The sequence below is a fragment of the Miscanthus floridulus genome, chromosome 3 (assembly GCF_019320115.1).
Source record: "Miscanthus floridulus cultivar M001 chromosome 3, ASM1932011v1, whole genome shotgun sequence".
NCBI lineage: Eukaryota > Viridiplantae > Streptophyta > Magnoliopsida > Poales > Poaceae > Miscanthus > Miscanthus floridulus.
The window spans coordinates 135,489,878-135,509,832 of NC_089582.1; the positions used below are offsets into that span (position 1 = coordinate 135,489,878).

General features: G+C 46.0%; 1 protein-coding gene across 1 annotated transcript; it reads left to right on the forward strand.

Annotated features, from left to right (window-relative positions):
* Window positions 1–10,356: 10,356 nt before the first annotated feature.
* On the forward strand, window positions 10,357–14,246 carry LOC136542526 (UDP-rhamnose/UDP-galactose transporter 2-like). Its single transcript, XM_066535017.1, has 5 exons — window positions 10,357–10,744; window positions 10,894–11,078; window positions 11,162–11,362; window positions 12,897–13,058; window positions 13,570–14,246. Exons 1-5 carry the CDS (start codon window positions 10,615–10,617, stop codon window positions 13,924–13,926), a joined length of 1,035 nt encoding a protein of 344 aa, XP_066391114.1. The 5' UTR covers window positions 10,357–10,614; the 3' UTR covers window positions 13,927–14,246.
* The last annotated feature ends 5,709 nt before the right edge of the window (window positions 14,247–19,955 follow it).

Here is a 19,955-nt window from a genome sequence, read left to right on the forward strand (position 1 = left end):
GTCCATAAAAGACGCCTTTGTTTTCTTATAAGTTGGCATTTAGCACATACTAATGGTCCACTTCTATTGTTAGGCCGGACTAAGTGGTTGTCATTTACTCTTCTGTATATAAGTTCACTATCAAACTTTCCGGTGCCGTGGTGTGTTACCGCTGCGCTCGTGGCTCCTCTTTAAACACTCGCCTTTCTTGCATTGGCCATTGGGTACCTTAGGACGCCATTTCCTAAACACATACGGAAACGCTTCATCAAATTAAAACCAAGCCGTTCCAACTCCAGCAGTAGGAAAACAAGAGTAAGTACTCAAGCATTGTTCGTACAAGTACATATACACTCCACTCGTCGGAACCATCGTAGTAGGACATTTTAAGACTTTGATGGAAACATCAAACGGACTTCGTACCCAAAAAAAAAACACTTACCCACTTATACGAGGTTAGTACGTTTTGCTTATTTTCTCTTTTTGTTTTGAAAATCTAAATGCTATTACGGCACAGTTTTTTTTTAGATGACTGTTCCACGCTTAGAGCAACCACAATGTGGTTCAAAAGTAGTTCATAGGCATTTAAATATTCACTGCAGACTGACTAAAACATTGTATGAGTAGTCTGTAGAGCGGTCTATAGCTAAAGCTATACATATGCTTATGGACTACCCATAAGCGATAGAAAAATACTCCATCCGTTCTGTAATATAGTGCTTTTAAGCATTCAAAATTTGTCCTCAAATATAATGCATTATGGAGGACAAAATCTAGTTTTGTATTAAATGTTTTCTATTTATCAATCAATCATCATTAATCATATTAATCATGTTAATGATAGCGTCTGATTGGGAAATAAAACGAGGATACATGCGTCTTTTATGTTCTATCTTAATTTGTCTTAAGATTTCTAGAATGCATTATATTCGAATTCTTTGACTTATAGCCAATCATAGCGTGCACTTATCCACCTAGCAATTTATTAAGGCTTTATCAAACAAGTAATGAAACCTATATACACTGGTTTCACATCAGGATGAAAATGACAAACCATGCAAGGCAAATAAATAGGTACGGGGCAAGTCCAGAAAGCAATTAGAAACGAACTGAAATGAATGAAACTAACGAAGGAAACACTACATCCGCTAGAGCATGCAAAATACATGGAGCCATGGAGATTGCGTCTCACCTCGATGAAGTTGGAGCAGAGCCGTCTGTTGACTCCGCGATTGATAGAATTCTGATCCAGCCGGTGTGTCTTCTCGAATGTGTAGAACTGACTTTGAAACCCACGTCCTCGCTGAGGAGTGCCTACGTACTTTCTTCAGAGAAGAAAGATCAGGGTTGCTTTCGTAGTTCTTTTTTTATCCTCCTTTTAGTAAATGAAATGTAAGCCAAGGAGAATTGGTGTGCCTACAACAAAACAAGGTCCTTCTCTTCTCTTCCGTCGAAATTATTTACGGTCAGGCCAATATTCCCTGAATTTGGAATTCAATAGCGTTGGATACGTTCTAATGTCCTGGATAAATCCCTGTAATTCTTTCGCTGAAAATAATTCCAGTTCTAGATCAGTCGCCATCGATCGAACATTATTCACAATATTCGGGGAATGCAGCAGCTCACTCCTCTGGCTCCGCATCCAGGTGCAACGCTTCACGATGTCTTCCACGTATAGCTGACAAATTTCATCGCACGCTACCGATAAGGCATGTTGATCTTCTAACCACTCAGAGTAAGTGTAAACATCAAAGAAAGGTGATGACCTAAACAGTAGTTTGAAAGCGCAAAAGTGGGAAGTTATTCCTTAGCCAAGCAAAAGGATACCTACACAACCAGATAATTGATATGATTGATATGCTTGTTCGTTGCTTGACATTTGGAGCAGGAAGCGCGGGTTTCAGTAGTCAAGCCGGAGAAGGACTCGTTACCCAAGAAAGCCTAGGCATCACTCCAGTAAAGTAGATTCGGAAAATGTTGCATTTAAAATCGACCAGGGGATCACTCTTTTGACCAGTGTCTTTCTCCGAATTGTAGTCGCTGCCATCCCTGTTCTAAAAATAAAATAACCCACATAAGCTGGATTGCCAGACCAACCGCGAAAGCCTATGAAGTGTGCCGTCACGTGAGATAAATATCCAAAGAAGCTCTAGGATACGAACAGATTCGATCCCCATTTACTGCTATAGCACGAACAGATAGGTCAGCTCTTGTTTCCCGATCGATAATGTGTAGAGTGATCTAGGTTCCGAAAAGGGAACTTACTTCCACAGCTCAACCCACCCAACTTACTTTACTTTCTTTTAGTGACAATTCAATTTTTATGTATACGTGCGAGGGAAGAATCAACGGCTTTCTTCGCCCTCCTACATTCCATTGATACGGGATGGGATCTAGCTCTAGACAGAATTCTTGAAGTGCCATCGGTGAAGGCAATGCCAATGAGATTACTATATGATTTTTCTGAGGATTCGTTATGGAAGCAGATAGCAACAACCATTTCATTAGACATGCGTATTTTTTTATTATCAAGTGGATTTACATGGTTTCATTAATGCAAATTGTCTGGTGCAGTTGGTACTCAGGTTGTTCGACGCTCCTGAATTCTTATTTAGGCAGTTCATATCATCCATACATAGTGTTGTTTTGATCTAAGATTGCAATTCTTCCACGTTTTCGCAGTAGCATATTGTTCCATGGAGCTAGGGTCCAAAATAGGAATCAACAAGTGTCTCCACGACTCTACCGCCAGGGCAATCCTGTTCCACTGAATCTTGTCCCTTTTTCATGGCCACATATCTTTACGGTTAAGGAGTATGAAATCTTTCTCCTGTTACACAAATGAAATGTTTCATTTCATCTGGGAAAAGCCACCTCTTTCTCCACAAACAATGTCTTAGTCTGTGACAGAACCGACCAATTATACGAAATTAAGTAAGAAAATCATCCACCAGAGCAGACGATTGAGCAAACTTAAGCCCGTATAACCCGGTAGTCCGTGAAATCACGAAGGATTTCAAACCAACTCGTGTCCCAGCCATGATCGTAATGAGTTTAGTGGTCACCATCACATATTACATAAAAGTTCGCGATCTCAGATACATCAGAGTTTAAACATAGTTATTACAAACCAGTTCGAATGAAAGTAGCGGAAGTCTTTTGTTCAAATCACACACACACACGCAGAGTTGAAATATAGTGCTAGCGAATGATCATCTCTAACAAAAGCATCAGATGAGACGTAAGGAATGACCATGCCCATGGTCCTAAGCATCACCCATCGCTGGATACAGGCAGTTGATACAGTAGCCGTAATACATCTGCCCATCTGCAACAAGTGGGAATAAAACCCTGAGTACGAGAAGGTACTCAGCCAGACTTACCCGACATAACCGAAAATAAATGACACCAAGGATTATGAAGGGCTTTATAGTAGGGTAGCTGACTCATTTGCAAAAAGAAGCATTTTAGCATTTCAAGAACCTTTCTAAAAGCATTATTGCCAAGTTAATTATTATTAACCTGTCAACTAGGTTTGCACCTATACTAGAGTAAACATGTGATTAAGCAGATAATGATAACCAATGATCATTAAACCACTTCCATACTGTTATTTTCATTATAACTGTCCAAGTGTTCCATAACATTTACTACGATGAAGTAACTCAAGTCAAGTGCTCACTATCCAGGAGCGATGGCGATTCGAATCGATTCCTAACCAGCTGGTGATTTATTCCTTACACAAACCTCACTCACCCGCTAAAGTGAGATATTGATCACCGAGTCAACTTTCCAGGAATCTCGAGTTTGCCAGGAACCACATGTACCCGGGGGCCGACCGACTGCACTTTGGTCTTATCATCCCGCCCCCATGTCCTACCACACCTGCTCCGGTATAGTGCGTTGCGGGCAATCTACTCGGCCCGAAAAATCTCCCAGCTTCGCGGTCGAAAGGTACTTTATCCGGCCAGCTAAATGTAAGACATGCGTTCAACATGACTCAAGGCCCAACAACGGTCGGTCCTTAATCGACACAGACGGAAACACTACAGTCCAAAACTCTGCAAGTCTCTGTCCGGTCTCAACTTCATTTAACACTTAGTTATACCATGACTTCATAGTCATCCAAGCAGATCCAGGTAACCACCTATAGCTCGCAGGTGACAGGAAATCACTCGACTTCTACCGGTCTAAGCCAGCTAAGCATTGACTCGACTGCGGATACCAGGGTAACAAGGATATAGTATAACAAAGGTAAGCAAGGTATAATGCAGCAACGGTTGCAAACAACTCCTGAACGTAATGCATCAATTTAAAGTAAAGTATTTAATTAAATAATTGCAAACCGGGAGAAAAATGCTCCGGGGCTTGCCTCTCTCAAAGGAGCTCGGACGGTGATCGGGGCACTCCGGAAGTTCCTCAACGTCCTCCTCGTCGGCTTCTGGCACTTCCTGCTGCTGCACCTCGAACTGCTCCTCTGGCTCCTCGGGTATGACGACTGGGTTCTCGGTTTGCGATCCTGTATGATGCAATGCGCGTAAGTGATTATGCAAACGGTGCATCGAAGGAGATGAATGCAATGGATATGTTGAAATGCAAGGTAGTCAACATCATCCAAGAACTATACTACAATCATATGTCATCTACTGCATTCTCTTCTACTACTAATATGTTAAGTTAACATACCTTATGAAATGCTTCAAAGATACACCAAAGCTTTACTAATTTCTTAATCACACTTAAAGCAACACTTGCTTAAACTCTAATTAATAATAGGTTTGAATAGCAACATATATTTCTGATGTTCCTAAAAATCTGAGAAAATTACAGTAGCATAATACTACCCTAAACAGACTACCATAAAAATTTCATGGCATTTGGATAAGTAAACTATCCTACACAAAAATGACAAGCTATAGCATAAAAATGAGCATGAAATTACTTTGCACTATGAAAAGTGTCAAACAACAGAATTAATATTTTTCCTAGGTTCTTCATAGCCTATAATGACTGTCCAAAAATTACCACATGCATGTTTTATACAAAGTTTGCTCTCTAGCAAAAATAACAAAAATCAGCCATTAAAGGCACTTGAACTACACCTCAAAATTTTCCCACAGCACATGCATGAAACATATTTTTCATAGGAAGTACATGACCTAAGAAGATTAACAAACTTGAAATCATATTTTTCTGCAGACTATAGATTTTTCTACATATTTTTCAAGTTATCAGCAATATCCATGATTAAATAAAATCCTACAGAAAAGTATCCCAAAAATGACATGCAAAAATTTTTCCAAGTAGATCTGATGATAAGGAACCTAGCAAAATTTGTTTCAACAAATTTGGAGCAAGTTTGACCATCCAAATATTTTTCAAACCATTTCAGATTTCAAATAATAAAGAATAATGAAAATCAATTCACTTAAGCGTTACTGGGCCGGCCCGAAGGGACCCGACGGCCCACGACACAGCGCAGCCCAAGCCTGGCTCCCTCTTCGGCTCAGCGACTGACGCGTGGGACCCCCGTGTCATAGACACAGAACAGGGGAGACGGCACCCGTCGGCGCGGCAGCCGCGAAATTCGCCGACGGCGAGTTCCCCCGGCGAACCCGATGGCACCGGCGTGCTCACCTCGGCCTCCCGCACCCATAGCACCCCTAAAGCTAGACTCTACTAGACCCCTTGGATGCCGGCCATGGCCCACGGCGGCTCGGCCATGGCGCACGGTGGTGCTCCGGCGAACCCCCAACGGTTGGTGGCCATACAAGGCGCGCGCAAGCACTGGGTAAACAAGGCGGACCTTCCTATGCTACAGCTAGTGGCTATGGTGAAGTGGTCAGGTGGGACCGCGTGCGATCACCGGCGGCGACTGTGGCGGCCATGCCGCGGTGGTGCACGGCGGCAATGTAGCTCACCTACTGCTTGGCTGGCTCCGTGAGGGCGCTGATGAGGTCCGAGAGGCGATGGCGGAGCGGTGGGTTGAATGGTGGTGGCTGTGGCGCCGCGGCGAGCTCGAGCTAGCTCGGCGGAGCTGATGGTGTCGGCGGTGCGCTGCGGCTGCGAACGGGGAAGGCAAGGAGGGGTGAAAGGAGGCAGAGCGCGTGCGGAGAGCAGCAGGGCGCGCTCCTCTTCAAGCCAGCCAGCGCGCTGCGTGGTCAGGGCAAGCCGAGCGCGTGGCGGACACGCGGCGGCCACCAGCTGACCTCGGTCGGCCATGAACGGACTGACGCCGGAACACTGTAGCTCGATTCAGAGAACAACAGGGCTGACTGACAGCGCGTTTTCGTTGCTTCCAAACTCCAAAACGGTGACGAGTTAGCCATTTCTCCTTGAAGCAAAGTTGCAGATCTACAATAGGGCTACATTTGTTCTATAGAAATCCTAAGCTAATTCGCAAAGGACAGAGAGTAATTTCATGCCAAAGTCGTGTTCAAGAAACTGAAAACTAGAATTTATACTTAGAAATTTCTAAGTGTTGAAATCAACCCAATTTCTGACTTGTGGGACCATTTTGAGCATGTTGTGCACATTTTTATGACTTGGTCACAAAATACTTTTTGTTCCTCATATAATTTGCTACAACTTTGTTTTAGGTTGCTCAGACATGCAAACATTCTAAGTGGCACTTTTTGAACAGTCAAACCAAAAAGTCCTAGGGTCAAAACAAGTCAAACCATGATTTGAAATCTTAATTGGGCAAAATGATCAACATGAACATTGCTCCTAATGACTTTCTAAGCATAGCTAAGATGTTTAATAATGTATTTAGCCATACCACACCTTGGTCATACAATAATCAAGCACTAAAGGTACTGAAACGATGAAAAACACTTGGAATGGTACTCTTGTTTCAAAGTCATGTTTCCCATGTTTCAAGTGATATATGCTCATGAATGGATGAATGATGCTCATGAACATGAAATGCAAGTGCAATTAGGCAAGAATAACACCAGGGGTGTTACATAGTCATTTGATCTAGGAGCCTTCCGTTAGATAGGAACAGCTTTGCTAAATACTGAGAACTCTCGGATAGAGTATTAGAATGAAAAGACCATTAATTATATAAGGAAGAACCTAGGTTCTAGCCCATTCACATTCCCATTCCAAAATCACTAATTCGTAGTGCTTTTGCCTTTCTTACGTACTCATGGTGAACCAGTTGCTAGCCATATGTTTAGGAGGCTTTTTTCTCCAGGTACTGGTACTAAGCCGCTTTGCCATCTCTTCTTCTTCATATGCAAAGAATTCTCGACGTGAAAACACAGAGACAAAGGCCTGGTCTTTGAGTAGGAAAAAGAATGGATCCGAAGGTCCCAAATCAATTGGCTTATTCGAAAAAAGCCTTCTTCTTTGAAAGATATATCTCGCGTCTGGTACTGCATTGTTCCACTCTGCAAGAAGTCCGAATCAGTCTCTTGCACCTCTCCTTTTTATGATAAATATACCAGAAATAATTCGAAGAAATAACAGTATCCTCTTTAATCTGCTTGGACCCGCTCCAATACATATAGGAAAATCTCCAGTCATATTCAGGGTACCTGCCCCTGCAATCAAATAGATTGTCCCAAGGGCCCCATATTCTAGGAGCCCAAGTTATGCTATTGAAAATTCGTTCCTCTAGCAGTTCCGGTTTGACCATTCCGTTCCTTTTTTAAACCCCACTTCTTTTCATGTAGCATCCCTAATAAAAAGAGAACAATATCTATTTTAAAACATTTCTAACGAATTCCTTGTTTCGGGCCGAAGAAGTAATGTCACTTGATTATTATTAACCCGACTATAATCTTTTTCTGTCGATAAAGATTGCACCAGCTTCTACTTCTAATAGACCATGAACTATAAGACAGAACATTCTTTTATACCAAGCGGGGCTCATCTCTATAGACTCCACGTTATAGCAAAATACATAACTATGATCAATTGACAATGGACCCACCTTTATGGGTTAACTAGTCTTTATACATTGCCCTTGCTTTTTATCGGCTTACTGGTAGGGCGGCAGCGGGCCATGGTCAGCCAGAGTTCTTGCGCACGTCCATGCGCTTCCAAGATCCGGAACGGGACGAGACAAACCGGCGGCTCGTTGGCACTCCGCACCCACCTTGTGGCCCCCACCTGCCCATGGATGCCGTCGCCGACGCCGAGCCACCCAGGGTCACGGTCGTGGGGTCCTGGCGCTGTCCACCACCGTCCGCCTCCGCTCCCGGCTCCGTCCGGCTAAACTAATCCGGCCGTGGCATCATCTCCTGTCGGTGCCGTGGAACTTGTCCACCGCACCGAGGCACCCGATAGAGAGACGGGGACGGCATCGCCAATCACGGCACTACGGGTCTACGGGCTTACGGCAGCAGCACCGACGTCGCGCTCCATCGCCGGATCGCGTCGCAGCATCTGTTATAACGTCTCAATGGCCTCTGGCCCTCTCTGCTCCCCATCAAAGGCGCTGCAAATTGTGATAACGGAGCCTGCTGCTGTGCTGCATAAACAAAAGAAGAAGTCACCGGTCAACGAAAGAAGTCTCTGTGTTGTTTTGCTTTAATCGCCCAGTGGTACCGTTTTCTACATTTAGCTTCGACACCGCGAACAGAGCTTTCCTTATTGTACTTTCTTATATAACCAGAGATCCTCCATGGCTCCATGAGCTGGACGTGTATGCCTTAACCTCTGCACCATGGATCCGTGCACACCCGACCCGACCCGCGCATGTGAGCTTCGCTCGGAGCGTGTGCTTTGCCAAGTCAAATGAACTGCCCCCCGTGCCACGTGGAGCAGTCCCCAGAAAGATCCGGTCAAAAGGCAGACGGACACGGCGGCGGCGAGAGACGAGACTGGTCACTGGTGAGTGGTGCCTAGTTCCCGGCCCGACCAACCCCGGAGACTGGAGGAGGAATGGCCGAGCGGGCCTGCTCGGTGCCGGTTCAATGGTCCAGTGGCCTAGCAATCAATCACCGGCGATCGAAAGTCAACCTGGCGTATCGAAGCGAAACTCCGCAGCTACACGGGCGCCTGGGCCTGGAATTCAATCATCGAGAGTGGCGATCAGATCACTCGCTGTGGATATTCTCAACTTGATGCTGACGGTGATGTTTGGATTGCCACTCTAGAGACTAGATTAGCCGCTCCATTGCTTGCTTCCATGGTTCTGATCGGGTGACAGATCTTTTTTCAGATTTTCAACCCAGGAATTGACGTGCAGGGCTGTTTCAGTGGCCATCACATGCTCACAAGTCAAGAACCCAGCTAGCTAGTACAGAGATTCCACGATGGGTTCCTAACTTTGGCTGGTTGAGTTTCTCAAAGAACTAGTAGTAGGGTTGGTTGAGTTCCAGAAAATAGAATTTGGTTGGTTAACGGAGTATCCAATCGGCCTCGACAAGCTTGCAGCACAGTAGATGGCTTTACTCTTTGCACAAGGGCGTGGTGGATCTCGAGGCCTTGGGTATGCAGTAGACCATCAGCAGTAGCAGTATATATACGGTTGTACTAAACTAGTGGACTACTCTCTCCGTCCCAATAAAAACGCAATTGTAGGACCTGACACAGAAACTAACGCGGTGGAAAAATGACAGAAATAGCCATATACTAGCTGCCAAGGACCACCGTGGAGAACCCTCTCTTCTGCCTGTAGCAAAACAGTGACGAAAAGAATGGATGGTGCTCCGTTGTAGCCTGTGTGTGGGTGGTGCGGTATATATTTTTTTCAACGGGACAAAGCTTCTGGATGAGAGTTGAGAGCCACTGTACTTGTGATAGTCTGCTTGACATCCTAAGACCTAGCACTAGGAGTTACGAATGCACTTTTTTGGGACATTTTTTGAACCATAGAATCGCTGTTTTTATGGGATGGAGGGAGTATATAGTACCACAAAGTGCGAATCTGCCGGGCAGTTTTATACGGTGGCCGACATGCCAAGAAAAGTCTCGCGTTCAGGAACCCTTGCTTGCTGGCTGAGGAAGCTCCTTCCGCTTCACAGTCACAAGCCTCTGGCGCAACAGCGCTAGCGTGTCGCAATTCGCGCAGCCACACGCTGCGGAGATTCATGAAATGGCCGACGACGATTCATGAAGGGGGTAGACTGATAGATACGTACAGTAACTCCACAGGAAGTGAGACCGGTCGCCGGTGCCCAGCGTCCAAACTTTGAACCGGCACGCTGCGGTGCCGGTGCCCGGTGCCTGCCGTTTGGAGAAAAAATCCTGCGCGTTGCCCCGCGACGCGCAAAAGGGGCGGAAGCTGCAGGGAAAAAGCGTCATGCGGCGCGGCCCGGCCCCAGATCCAGGCATCCAACCGCGCTGCGGCCCTTGTCGTCGCGGCGCCCTCCCTCCCCGCGTCAATCCGTCGTCGACTCGTCATCGACTCACCTAGCGAGGCCGCCAGTTTTCCACCGCTGCCCCCGTGCCCGTTGACGTTTCCTCCGGCCCCCAATTCGAAAGCCTCCCTCCCCGTTTCTCCCTTCCTTGCCTAGGCGGCAACGCCCCCCCTGTGCTTTATAACCGAGCGGCCCCTCCCGCGTGAGGCAACCGAGACGGGGGACGAGACCAGCAGACGGGTCAGCTCATCCGAACCCCGCTTCCTCCTCCGGGTTCGCGTGAGGTTGTGTGCTGCTGGGAAGCGGCGGCGGCGGCGCCATGGAGGCGGAGAAGAAGACGCCGGCGGTGTCCGATGTGGGCGCGTGGGCGATGAACGTCGTCAGCTCCGTCAGTCTCATCATGGCCAACAAGCAGCTCATGTCCTCCTCCGGCTACGCCTTCGCCTTCGGTACCCCCCTCCTCTTCTCGTCTCTCCTCCCCCGCGGAGCGCCAGCGGATCTGGAATCCGGATCCGGCCAGCCGCTCGGGGGAATTCGCGGATCTGACGTGGCGTTTGATTGTTGGTTTTTTCGCGGATTGTGTTGTGAATGCGCGCAGCCACCACGCTGACCGGGTTCCACTTCACGGTCACGGCGCTCGTCGGGTGGATCTCCAACGCCACCGGCTACTCCGTCTCCAAGCACGTCCCGCTCTGGGAGCTCGTCTGGTTCTCCCTCGTCGCCAACACCTCCATCACCGGGATGAACCTCAGCCTCATGCTCAACTCCGTCGGCTTCTACCAGGTACACCTTGCTCTCACAGTGGCTGGCCTATGCCGGCCATTTTGGCCTGGGTTGCTTGTGTGGCTGAAGTTGAGAATCTGCAGATCTCCAAATTGAGCATGATTCCGGTCGTCTGCCTGATGGAATGGGTGCTGAACAGCAAGCACTACACCACTAAAGTCATATCGGCAGTGATTGTCGTGGCCGCCGGTGTTGGGATTTGTACTGTCACGGATGTCGAGGTCAATGCAAAGGGATTCATCAGCGCTTGCGTCGCAGTGTTCTGCACGTCGCTTCAACAGATTGTGAGTTTTTTTCCTCTTCACTAGTCTTCTTGCTAGCCTTTTTGTATTGTGTATTCGATTATGATATTGAGAATTCTAATTTTGACCACCATAATGCTATTCTGCAATTTGCAACGAGATTTTGTTACGTGACTATGAATTTGAGCTGTCGACCTTATTTAAACCGATATGGACAATAATGATGAAATATTTTGAAATCGATTAGAGGTTATTGGTCGTATTGGATGCCTTCCCTTTCTGCTCCCTCTTTAGGCCCCGTTCGGCTTACCCCATATTCGGCTTGTTCGGCTTCCTTTTTTTTTCAGCCGGAACAACGTTTTTCTCTCACAACAATTCAGCCAGAACAGTGTTTTTCAGCCAGTTTCAGCCAAAATTCTGCCAGCCGAAAAAGCTTAAGTTTGAGATTTCCCCTCATAAGTTGTTCTGTTGCAAATGCCCATCACTACTTAGCTTTGTTGCAAAAAACACCCACTACACACACACTCAACTGATTATGCCAATGTAGTGCCATGACAATCCAAGGTAACCGAGTGAAGTTTGTCCAAGTGCTTGGATTAGCCTTATTATCATGTTGCTGTGCTCCTATTTAAGACTCAGTTTGTCAACATTTAAGCTCTCATCAGGATTCTTTTGGTGGAATCCCCGAGAAGTGCCGGGATTATACTCTAATGATTACATTGGCAGTTCCAAATTGATAAAAACAGGTTGAATCAGTTATGTGTATGTGCAATAGAACCAAATAGGGGAGTGTGGGTATTTACAACAAAATGGCTTTTGGGAGGAACTCAAAATCCAAGTGAGATATGGGTTGTTTTTTGCAATTTTCCCTTCAAACAGTTGAGCTGCTTTGGGCATCACTTAATTGCTGTATCTGTAGCTTGTATCATAACTGGTTATAACTTATAACTAGGCAGCAAGGCACTGTTACTGACTTACTTGAAGCCCAAACTTCCGCAGTTCTCTGAAATACAATAATACAGATCAATGGTAAAAAGGGTACCAAAAGATCATCAGTAGAGATGTATCATGATTTGTCAATTTGTATACTACATTATAAGCTGCACATGGGCAGTTCTCTTCATAGATGCTTCTATGTGCTTCCTCACATTTTTGTTATCTTGTACTGTGCAAATTTATTTGATTGTTTTGTATCCTTCAAGATCAAACTACCTGCATTCAATTTGAAGCATTTTTTGGCGTTTTACATTCTTCTTGTTTCATCTTCAAATGATAGTATATATCTAGTTCTATGATCTACATAAGGAGATGTTTTACTAACAAAAATATCGTCTTTGAAATTTGTGTTTTACAAACAAAAATGTGATCTTTGAAGTTTCTGGAAATTTTCTAAACTTTAGTAATACTTTTAAGTTGTACATGAAGAATTTAATATTTTTAGTATCGAGTGCCGAAAAGAATTGTTATTGGAAATTACTTTCCACAACAATACTTGTCTCCCAGTAATGCTTATGTAATCTACTAAGTTCCACTATACTCAGAGGGGATGAGCTGATGATGTGTTTCCTCTTCCCAGACAATTGGCTCTTTTCAGAAGAAGTACAACATTGGATCATTTGAGCTGCTGAGCAAAACTGCACCAATTCAGGCACTTTCACTTGTTATACTGGGCCCCTTTGTAGACTACTACCTAAATGGACGGTCATTGTTGAACTACCCTTTTTCAGGAGGGGCAACTGTAAGTTATCCTGTCACAATTCGCGGTTCTTTAGAGCATTGCTATCTTTATTCCCACTACTTATCCTGAGTTATCTATCTTCTACTTTAAATTCATTGGCAGTGTTCTCATCTCTTTAACGTATATGTTTAACTCTATTATTTTTGCCATTCTAGTATAGTGAAAAAACCCAGGCAGTGGCCCACCTGTAGTAAATTCATGTTGATGGGCCCACATAAGATAACTTATTCTGACATGGAACTGCCCGACCAATTATCCTTTTTTCCTTTTCCTATATCATTTTCTTAATATTCTTAATGAAAATTTTTCTTGGTTTTGCACCTTAGTTTCTTGATTTCTAAATTTAAAGCAAAATGTTACTAGCAGTTGATTGCAGCTACAAATGATTGAATGAAGTTGCTCATGCTGCTATATGCCCTACTCATTATGCAATCTTTGTACTAACCGGATACTTGGGAGGTGGGGACTACTGCCTATGATCTAACAGCTTCCCTTTTAATCATTTTTGCAGTTCTTCATACTACTTTCCTGCTCCCTGGCCGTCTTCTGCAACATGAGCCAATACCTCTGCATCGGCCGGTTCTCAGCGACTTCATTCCAGGTCCTGGGCCACATGAAGACCGTGTGCGTGCTGATCCTCGGCTGGATCCTGTTTGACTCGGCCCTCACCGTGAAGAACATCCTCGGTATGCTGCTTGCCGTGATGGGCATGGTGGTCTACAGCTGGGCCGTGGAAGCGGAGAAGAAGGCGGCAGCCCCGATCCCCCGGAACATGAGCGACATGCTCGACGGCGAGGACGTACCCCTCAAGGCCAGGGTGAGTGGCGTGCACGCAGGCGACCTCGAGGACGGCGAGATGAAGAGCTAGCCGCTGCGGCCGCCGCTGCTGATTCGTTCATTCTTCTTGTTCTTTTGTAACTGTGCTCGCCCGCGCGCTCGCTCGCCGTTCGTCAGTCCTCAGCTATCGACACTGCACTGTTAATTTTGGCCCTTTGTTGGGGGGAGTCCGTTCGTAGGTGACGACGACCACCCCCCGGTTTCGACGTAGATGAAACACATACTGGCAGATTGTTAGGATTTTTCAGGCGGGGAGGTGGAGCCATTCATTGTCAATTTCGTGGTGGCATGTTGCTATAGATGGTGACAATACTTTAGATTTATAAGTAATGGAACTACAGGTGTTTCTCCGTGGTAGGACTGATAGGATTCAGCCGGCTATGCATTTCTTATCTTGAGGTTTCGCTGTCGGGTTCTGGTTGCTGCCTTGCTGGGGGGGGGGGGGGGGGGGGGGGGGGGGGGGGGGGGGGTTGCATCGTTTCACACACCGCCCACGAGGCCACGAGCATCATGGATTTCGTCGGTCTTGCCTGTCCCACATGGGATGAGACATTGCTGACGGGTCACGGGAGTGGGAGGGATTGGTCATGCCGGTGGCACGTGGCGCGATTGGCATGCGACGAAGCCGACGGCAGGCGCCAGGCGGGCATCAGCCGGGGGGAAGCCGGGGCCGGGGGCGATACCATCATAAGTGCAACTCCAAGAGATTAGAAAAAAAAATATTTTCTAAACCTTCTAATTTAGCTATTCTGTAAAATAGAACACCCACGAAAACAATAGACTAATCCAACAGCTTTTGTAAAAAAATTCCATTCGTCATCCTGCCACCTCATGCGACCACGCCATCTTCGGCTCCTGGTTGTGGCGCACCGGCTTGACTACTTGAGCATGACGTCGAGCACCTTGTGCGCGCCGTCCCCGCCGCCGCCGCCGGCAGTCGCAAGTCAAGAGTTGATGTAGGCTTTGGCTGGGCTGACTCGTGGGAGCAGAGAGGTGGAGGGGTCTTGAGGCGTAGTCGCGGCCACTGTCGGAGTGGACGGCAGCAGCAACAGCAGAGAACAACGCGAGCGATGGAGAGGACGAGCTAGTCGAGCTCGACCATAATGGCGAGCAGCGGCTGCTGCGTTGCGTCGGTGTTGCATGCGCAATCGATACCGGCAGCTGAGGTAGTACGCACCGCTTGCTCGTCGAAGCTCGAGACGGCCACGGAGTCGAGTGTGGGGTGCAAAGAAGAGAGATCCGCCTCGACATGTGCACGGGCGCACTATGCAGTAGCTCGGCGCCGGCGGCACAGAGACGAAGTCGGCGTGTGCGATGGACACCAGTCGAGCGGCTCCCCTTTCCTGGCGCCGGCAGTGATGCCGCACGCAATGACGCAAGAGGTGCAACCAGACGGCACCACCACGCACAGCACCGTGTACAGGTCTCGGCTGACGGCGTGGCGGTTGATCGCCGGATGACAGCGCTCGGGAGAAAAAGAAAATGCGCGAAAGGCCGATGCGTGCGTGTGGGAGAGACAGAGAGGACGATGCCGCGCGAGCCAGCGGGAGAAACGGCGATTTGGCAAGCGAGCGACGCTGGCTATCTATGACGAGCGAGATTCAAGGAATAGCTCGTGGCTATTTTTACAAAAGGAGATAGACAATTTGTCGGAGGCCTGTTTTACATTAAATTATCCAGATGGGACTATATGATACGGGATGACAAGTCTCGTGGAGTTGCTGTGACATGGCCTCCACTCATCAGCCTGTTCGCTTGCTCGTAAACGATCGTAAATTTCCAGCCAGGAACAGTGTTTTTCTCTCACACCAAACCAGCCAGCAGTAAATAATCCACGATACGATACGGCCTCACGATACGATATTGCATGTTGCGTCGCTTGTTCCACTTTCCAGTTATGAATTTTGCTGACCAAACCAGGATTAAGGTTTCTGGCAAATGACGGATGGGTTCTTTCTTAGCTTTCAGCCTGTTCGTTTCGTCGTAAACGATCGTGAATTATTTACTGCTGGCTGTTTTGGTGTGAAAGAAAAATACTATTTCAACTTATAATCCACAATCATATACGAGCAAGCGATCAGACTGTTTATTTATTGGACTGGAATTTTGGAAGGATCCTCAGGGCAAGCCCAACGCGGGCAGTCAAATTTGTTAGCCCTCTGCAAAAGTACTAGTTCATGTAGACTTGAGTAATCTAAGGGGGTGTTTAGTTCCACCAGAATCTAAACTTTGCACTGTGTAAAAAGAAGATTTCCGTCACATCAAATTTGCGGTACATGTATGGAGTACTAAATGTTGACGAAATAAAAAACTAATTGCACAGTTTAGTTGTACTTTGCGAGACGAACGTTTTGAGCCTAATTAGTCAACAATCGAACAATTATTACCAAATAAAAACAAAACGCTACTGTACCTACAGTATTTTCAGGTGAACTAAACATGGCCTAGGATACTGTCCACTCAACGCAGGCTACAGTCGTGGTCCCTTGACAACTTGTTCGGTTGGCTGGTTCGATCGTTGCTGGTTCGTGAAGAAGTACTGCTGATTGATTTGTGTGAAAGAAAAATATTGTTTTAGCTGAAAATTTATGATCATTTACGACAAGCCACGTCCAAACGAACAGGCCGTGAATCACTCCCATGAATCACTGTTTTCTCTGTCCGTTGCTAGCAACATGCACCTTACTTTTCCATTGTCTTTACGTCACAGGAGAGTGTTTCATCTTCTCAACGCTCGCTGCAGCGGGTGCCTCAAACTTTTGTCAGATAAGAAACTAACTAAGCTAAAAAGAGATGTGATAAGTACACGATGGAAAGAGAAGACATGTGATTAAATAAATAATAATTTGAAGAAACTACCAATTCAAAATAGAGTAAATTCCTGGAATGCCATCAAAATCTATATCAATCCCTTATATGCCATTGAAAAATATAAGTTTTTTTCATTGCCATTAGTTTAAATTTTGCATCCCCTATGTGCCATTGCTGTCACATGCATGTTAGATGACTGTTAAGTGACACTGAAAAGACAAATTTGCCCTCTAGATGCAATAGAGTAATTTTGCCTACTTCCCTTTGCTGCCATTACATGCATTGTATAAGAATTTTTTTCGTACTGTCAAATACAACTAGAGATATTCATCTTTCACATTTACCAAAAAAGAACATCTAACCCATCTAGTGATTTCTAGCATAAACAATTCCCAAACTTGCCTGCTGGACGTGCGCGGACGCGTGCTGGCGGCGGCAGACCGCGGAGGTCCCTGTGTGGTTTTGGTAATTGAGTGACAACTTAGGTGGACTAATTGTGTTTATGTGAGATACACAGGTGATTAGTCCACAGGTACATGTGTGTGAGCAACATATGCCATGAAGATGAAAATGGCTTGGAGATGTTGCAAAGCTCACACATATGGTGATGAAGGAGCTTAAATGCACATGAGATATGACATTGAGTCATGTGATCAAGGTGGAGGAGATCAAGACAAGACTTGGCTTGATGGACCGGTTGCAAGCGTGAAGGGCAAGTCGAAGGCTTTGGAGTGATGGACCGCGTGACGGTGAAGCTTGAGCAAGACTTGGCGCCGATGGACGATAGCAACGGTGAAGAGCAAGTAAAGTCAAGATCGATGAACCAATATGATCACGGAGCAGGTGTCCGTGTGATGTGTGACCCATGTGGCCATCAAGTGGCGTGTTCAATCCTTTGCAAGGCAAGCCTTACTTTTGTGAGGCGCTCGTCTGCCCGCCGTTAACCACCTCCACTCCACGGCACCACACGGCCGGCGCAAGCCCGCACGTACCTTGCCTTGTCACGGGCTCACGGAGGGGGTATGCGTATCGTGTTTTGCAAGGCAAGAAAGAGCTTTTACCTATGTGTCATTAAAAAAGTTTGTAATTACACACAAGCCATTAAAAAATTGTTCGTACACGAGTGTCATCGTTCTGAACTTCTTTACTCTCCAAGCCATTCCGTCAGTGTTCTGTTTGTTTTTCACTGTTCGAGAGTCCTGACAAAGTGGGTCCGGTCAGTCAAAACGTCCATAATACCCCTCTCATCCCCATCCCCCCTCTCTCAAACTCGACCCCATCTCTCTGCTCCGCGTGCGCCTAAAAGGTCCTTGTTTGGTTTTGGTAATTGAGTGACAACTTAGGTGGACTAATTGTGTTTATGTGAGATACACAGGTGATTAGTCCACAGGTACATGTGTGTGAGCAACATATGCCATGAAGATAAAAATGGCTTGGAGATGTTGCAAAGCTCACACATATGATGATGAAGGAGCTTAAATGCACATGAGATATGACATTGAGTCATGTGATCAAGGTGGAGAAGATCAAGACAAGACTTGGCTTGATAGACCGGTTGCAAGCGTGAAGGGCAAGTCGAAGGCTTTGGAGTGATGGACCGCGTGGCGGTGAAGCTTGAGCAAGACTTGACGCCGATGGACGATGGCAATGGTCAAGAGCAAGTAAAGTCAAGATCGATGAACCAATATGATCACGTGATGATATCAAGTGGATCATATCATTGTTGAACGTGTTGGTGCATATGTTGCATCGACATTGGAGATGGAATGGAATGCGTAAGGCAAAGGTGTAACCTAGGGCATTTTATTTTATCGGTCATAGGTGTGTAGAGAAGTTTATGACCGGGTTTAGGATAGATGGCCATACTATCAAGAGGGGCAAACTTATTTGCATATCGACCATCTAGTGCCACTCGAGTGATCTAACTTTGCATCGTCGCTAGGATCGAGTAGCGTGGCAAGTTGAGTGGCTAACATCCTTTGGGAAATGATTGTGAAAAGCTAACACACATACACATGGTGGTGTACACTTGGTGATGTTGGCACATCTACAAAGGAGGTGGTGTTTGTAGGGTTGAGATGGGTTTGGGTCCCTCTCTCCTTCCCACCTCGCAAGCTCGGTGGGATTCGGCGCTTTCGGGAAAATAGAATGCCTATTTTCTATTGCGCCGGATGCAAATTCTTGTGGTTGGCTCATTGGAGCAAGGGTGAAGAAGTTAGAAGTGAAAACGAGTTGATCGCGAAGACGCTGGCGTCGGTCAACTGACCGGACGCTGGGTCTGAAAGCACCAGACCCTGGCAGCGTGCATCTGGTCAAACTGACAGGTCTACATAGTACCGATAGTATTGCACCGGACGCTAGTCTGTGTCCGGTCAAGGTGGACCGAACGCGTTCGGTCAAAGAAATACGCCTTGGGGAGCTTACTGGAAACGATCGGACGCTAAGGAGTCTGCGTCCGGTCAGTTGAAGCTGCTGCGTCCGTGAAAGTGCATCTAGCCCTTTAGTGGGTTTTGGATGATTGAATGACAACGTGATTAAAGGACTAACCCGTTTGCTAAGTGTAGACAGGAAATTGATTATCTCACAGATACTTGATGAAATTGTATAAAGCCAAGAATTGATGTATTGTTGTATAAACAATCTAGTTCAAGCATAAGACAACAATGCAAATGGAATTCATGTGAAGGCTTATTTATTGTGGGATTTCAATGATCTATGTGAAAGCAAGCACGATAAAAGTTAATTAATGAGACATGAGGGATTGCATATGGAATGGTCTCATATTTGAAGCTTGCTAAATTGAAAAGAAAAAGACAACAATACAAATGAATGGATGATTCAACACAAGATGTGACTTGATGGCTTGAGATGGTGAAGATAGCAAGGAAAGGCTTTGAGGTACTAAGCAAGGGTGAAGGGCAAGCGACGGCTTGGCGGCCGAAGAACCTAGCTAGGGTGAAGAAGGAAGTACTTGCATTTAGTTGAGGTACTAATCAAGCTGCGATAGTCATATTGATGTGGAGGATCAAACCTATATTAGACAAAGCGTTGGAAGTGACTTGATGCATTTGGAGTTATTCATATTTGATGAATGGAATCAAGTCACGTGCTCAAGATGGCTATGCTCAAGTGAAAAGATCAATATCAACATGATTGGCACCCTCACTTGATGAAGATTGGAAAACACGGCTTCGGTTCAAAGAGATCAACTCAAAAGGTTTAATTTCCTTATACTTTTAAATTTGAGTT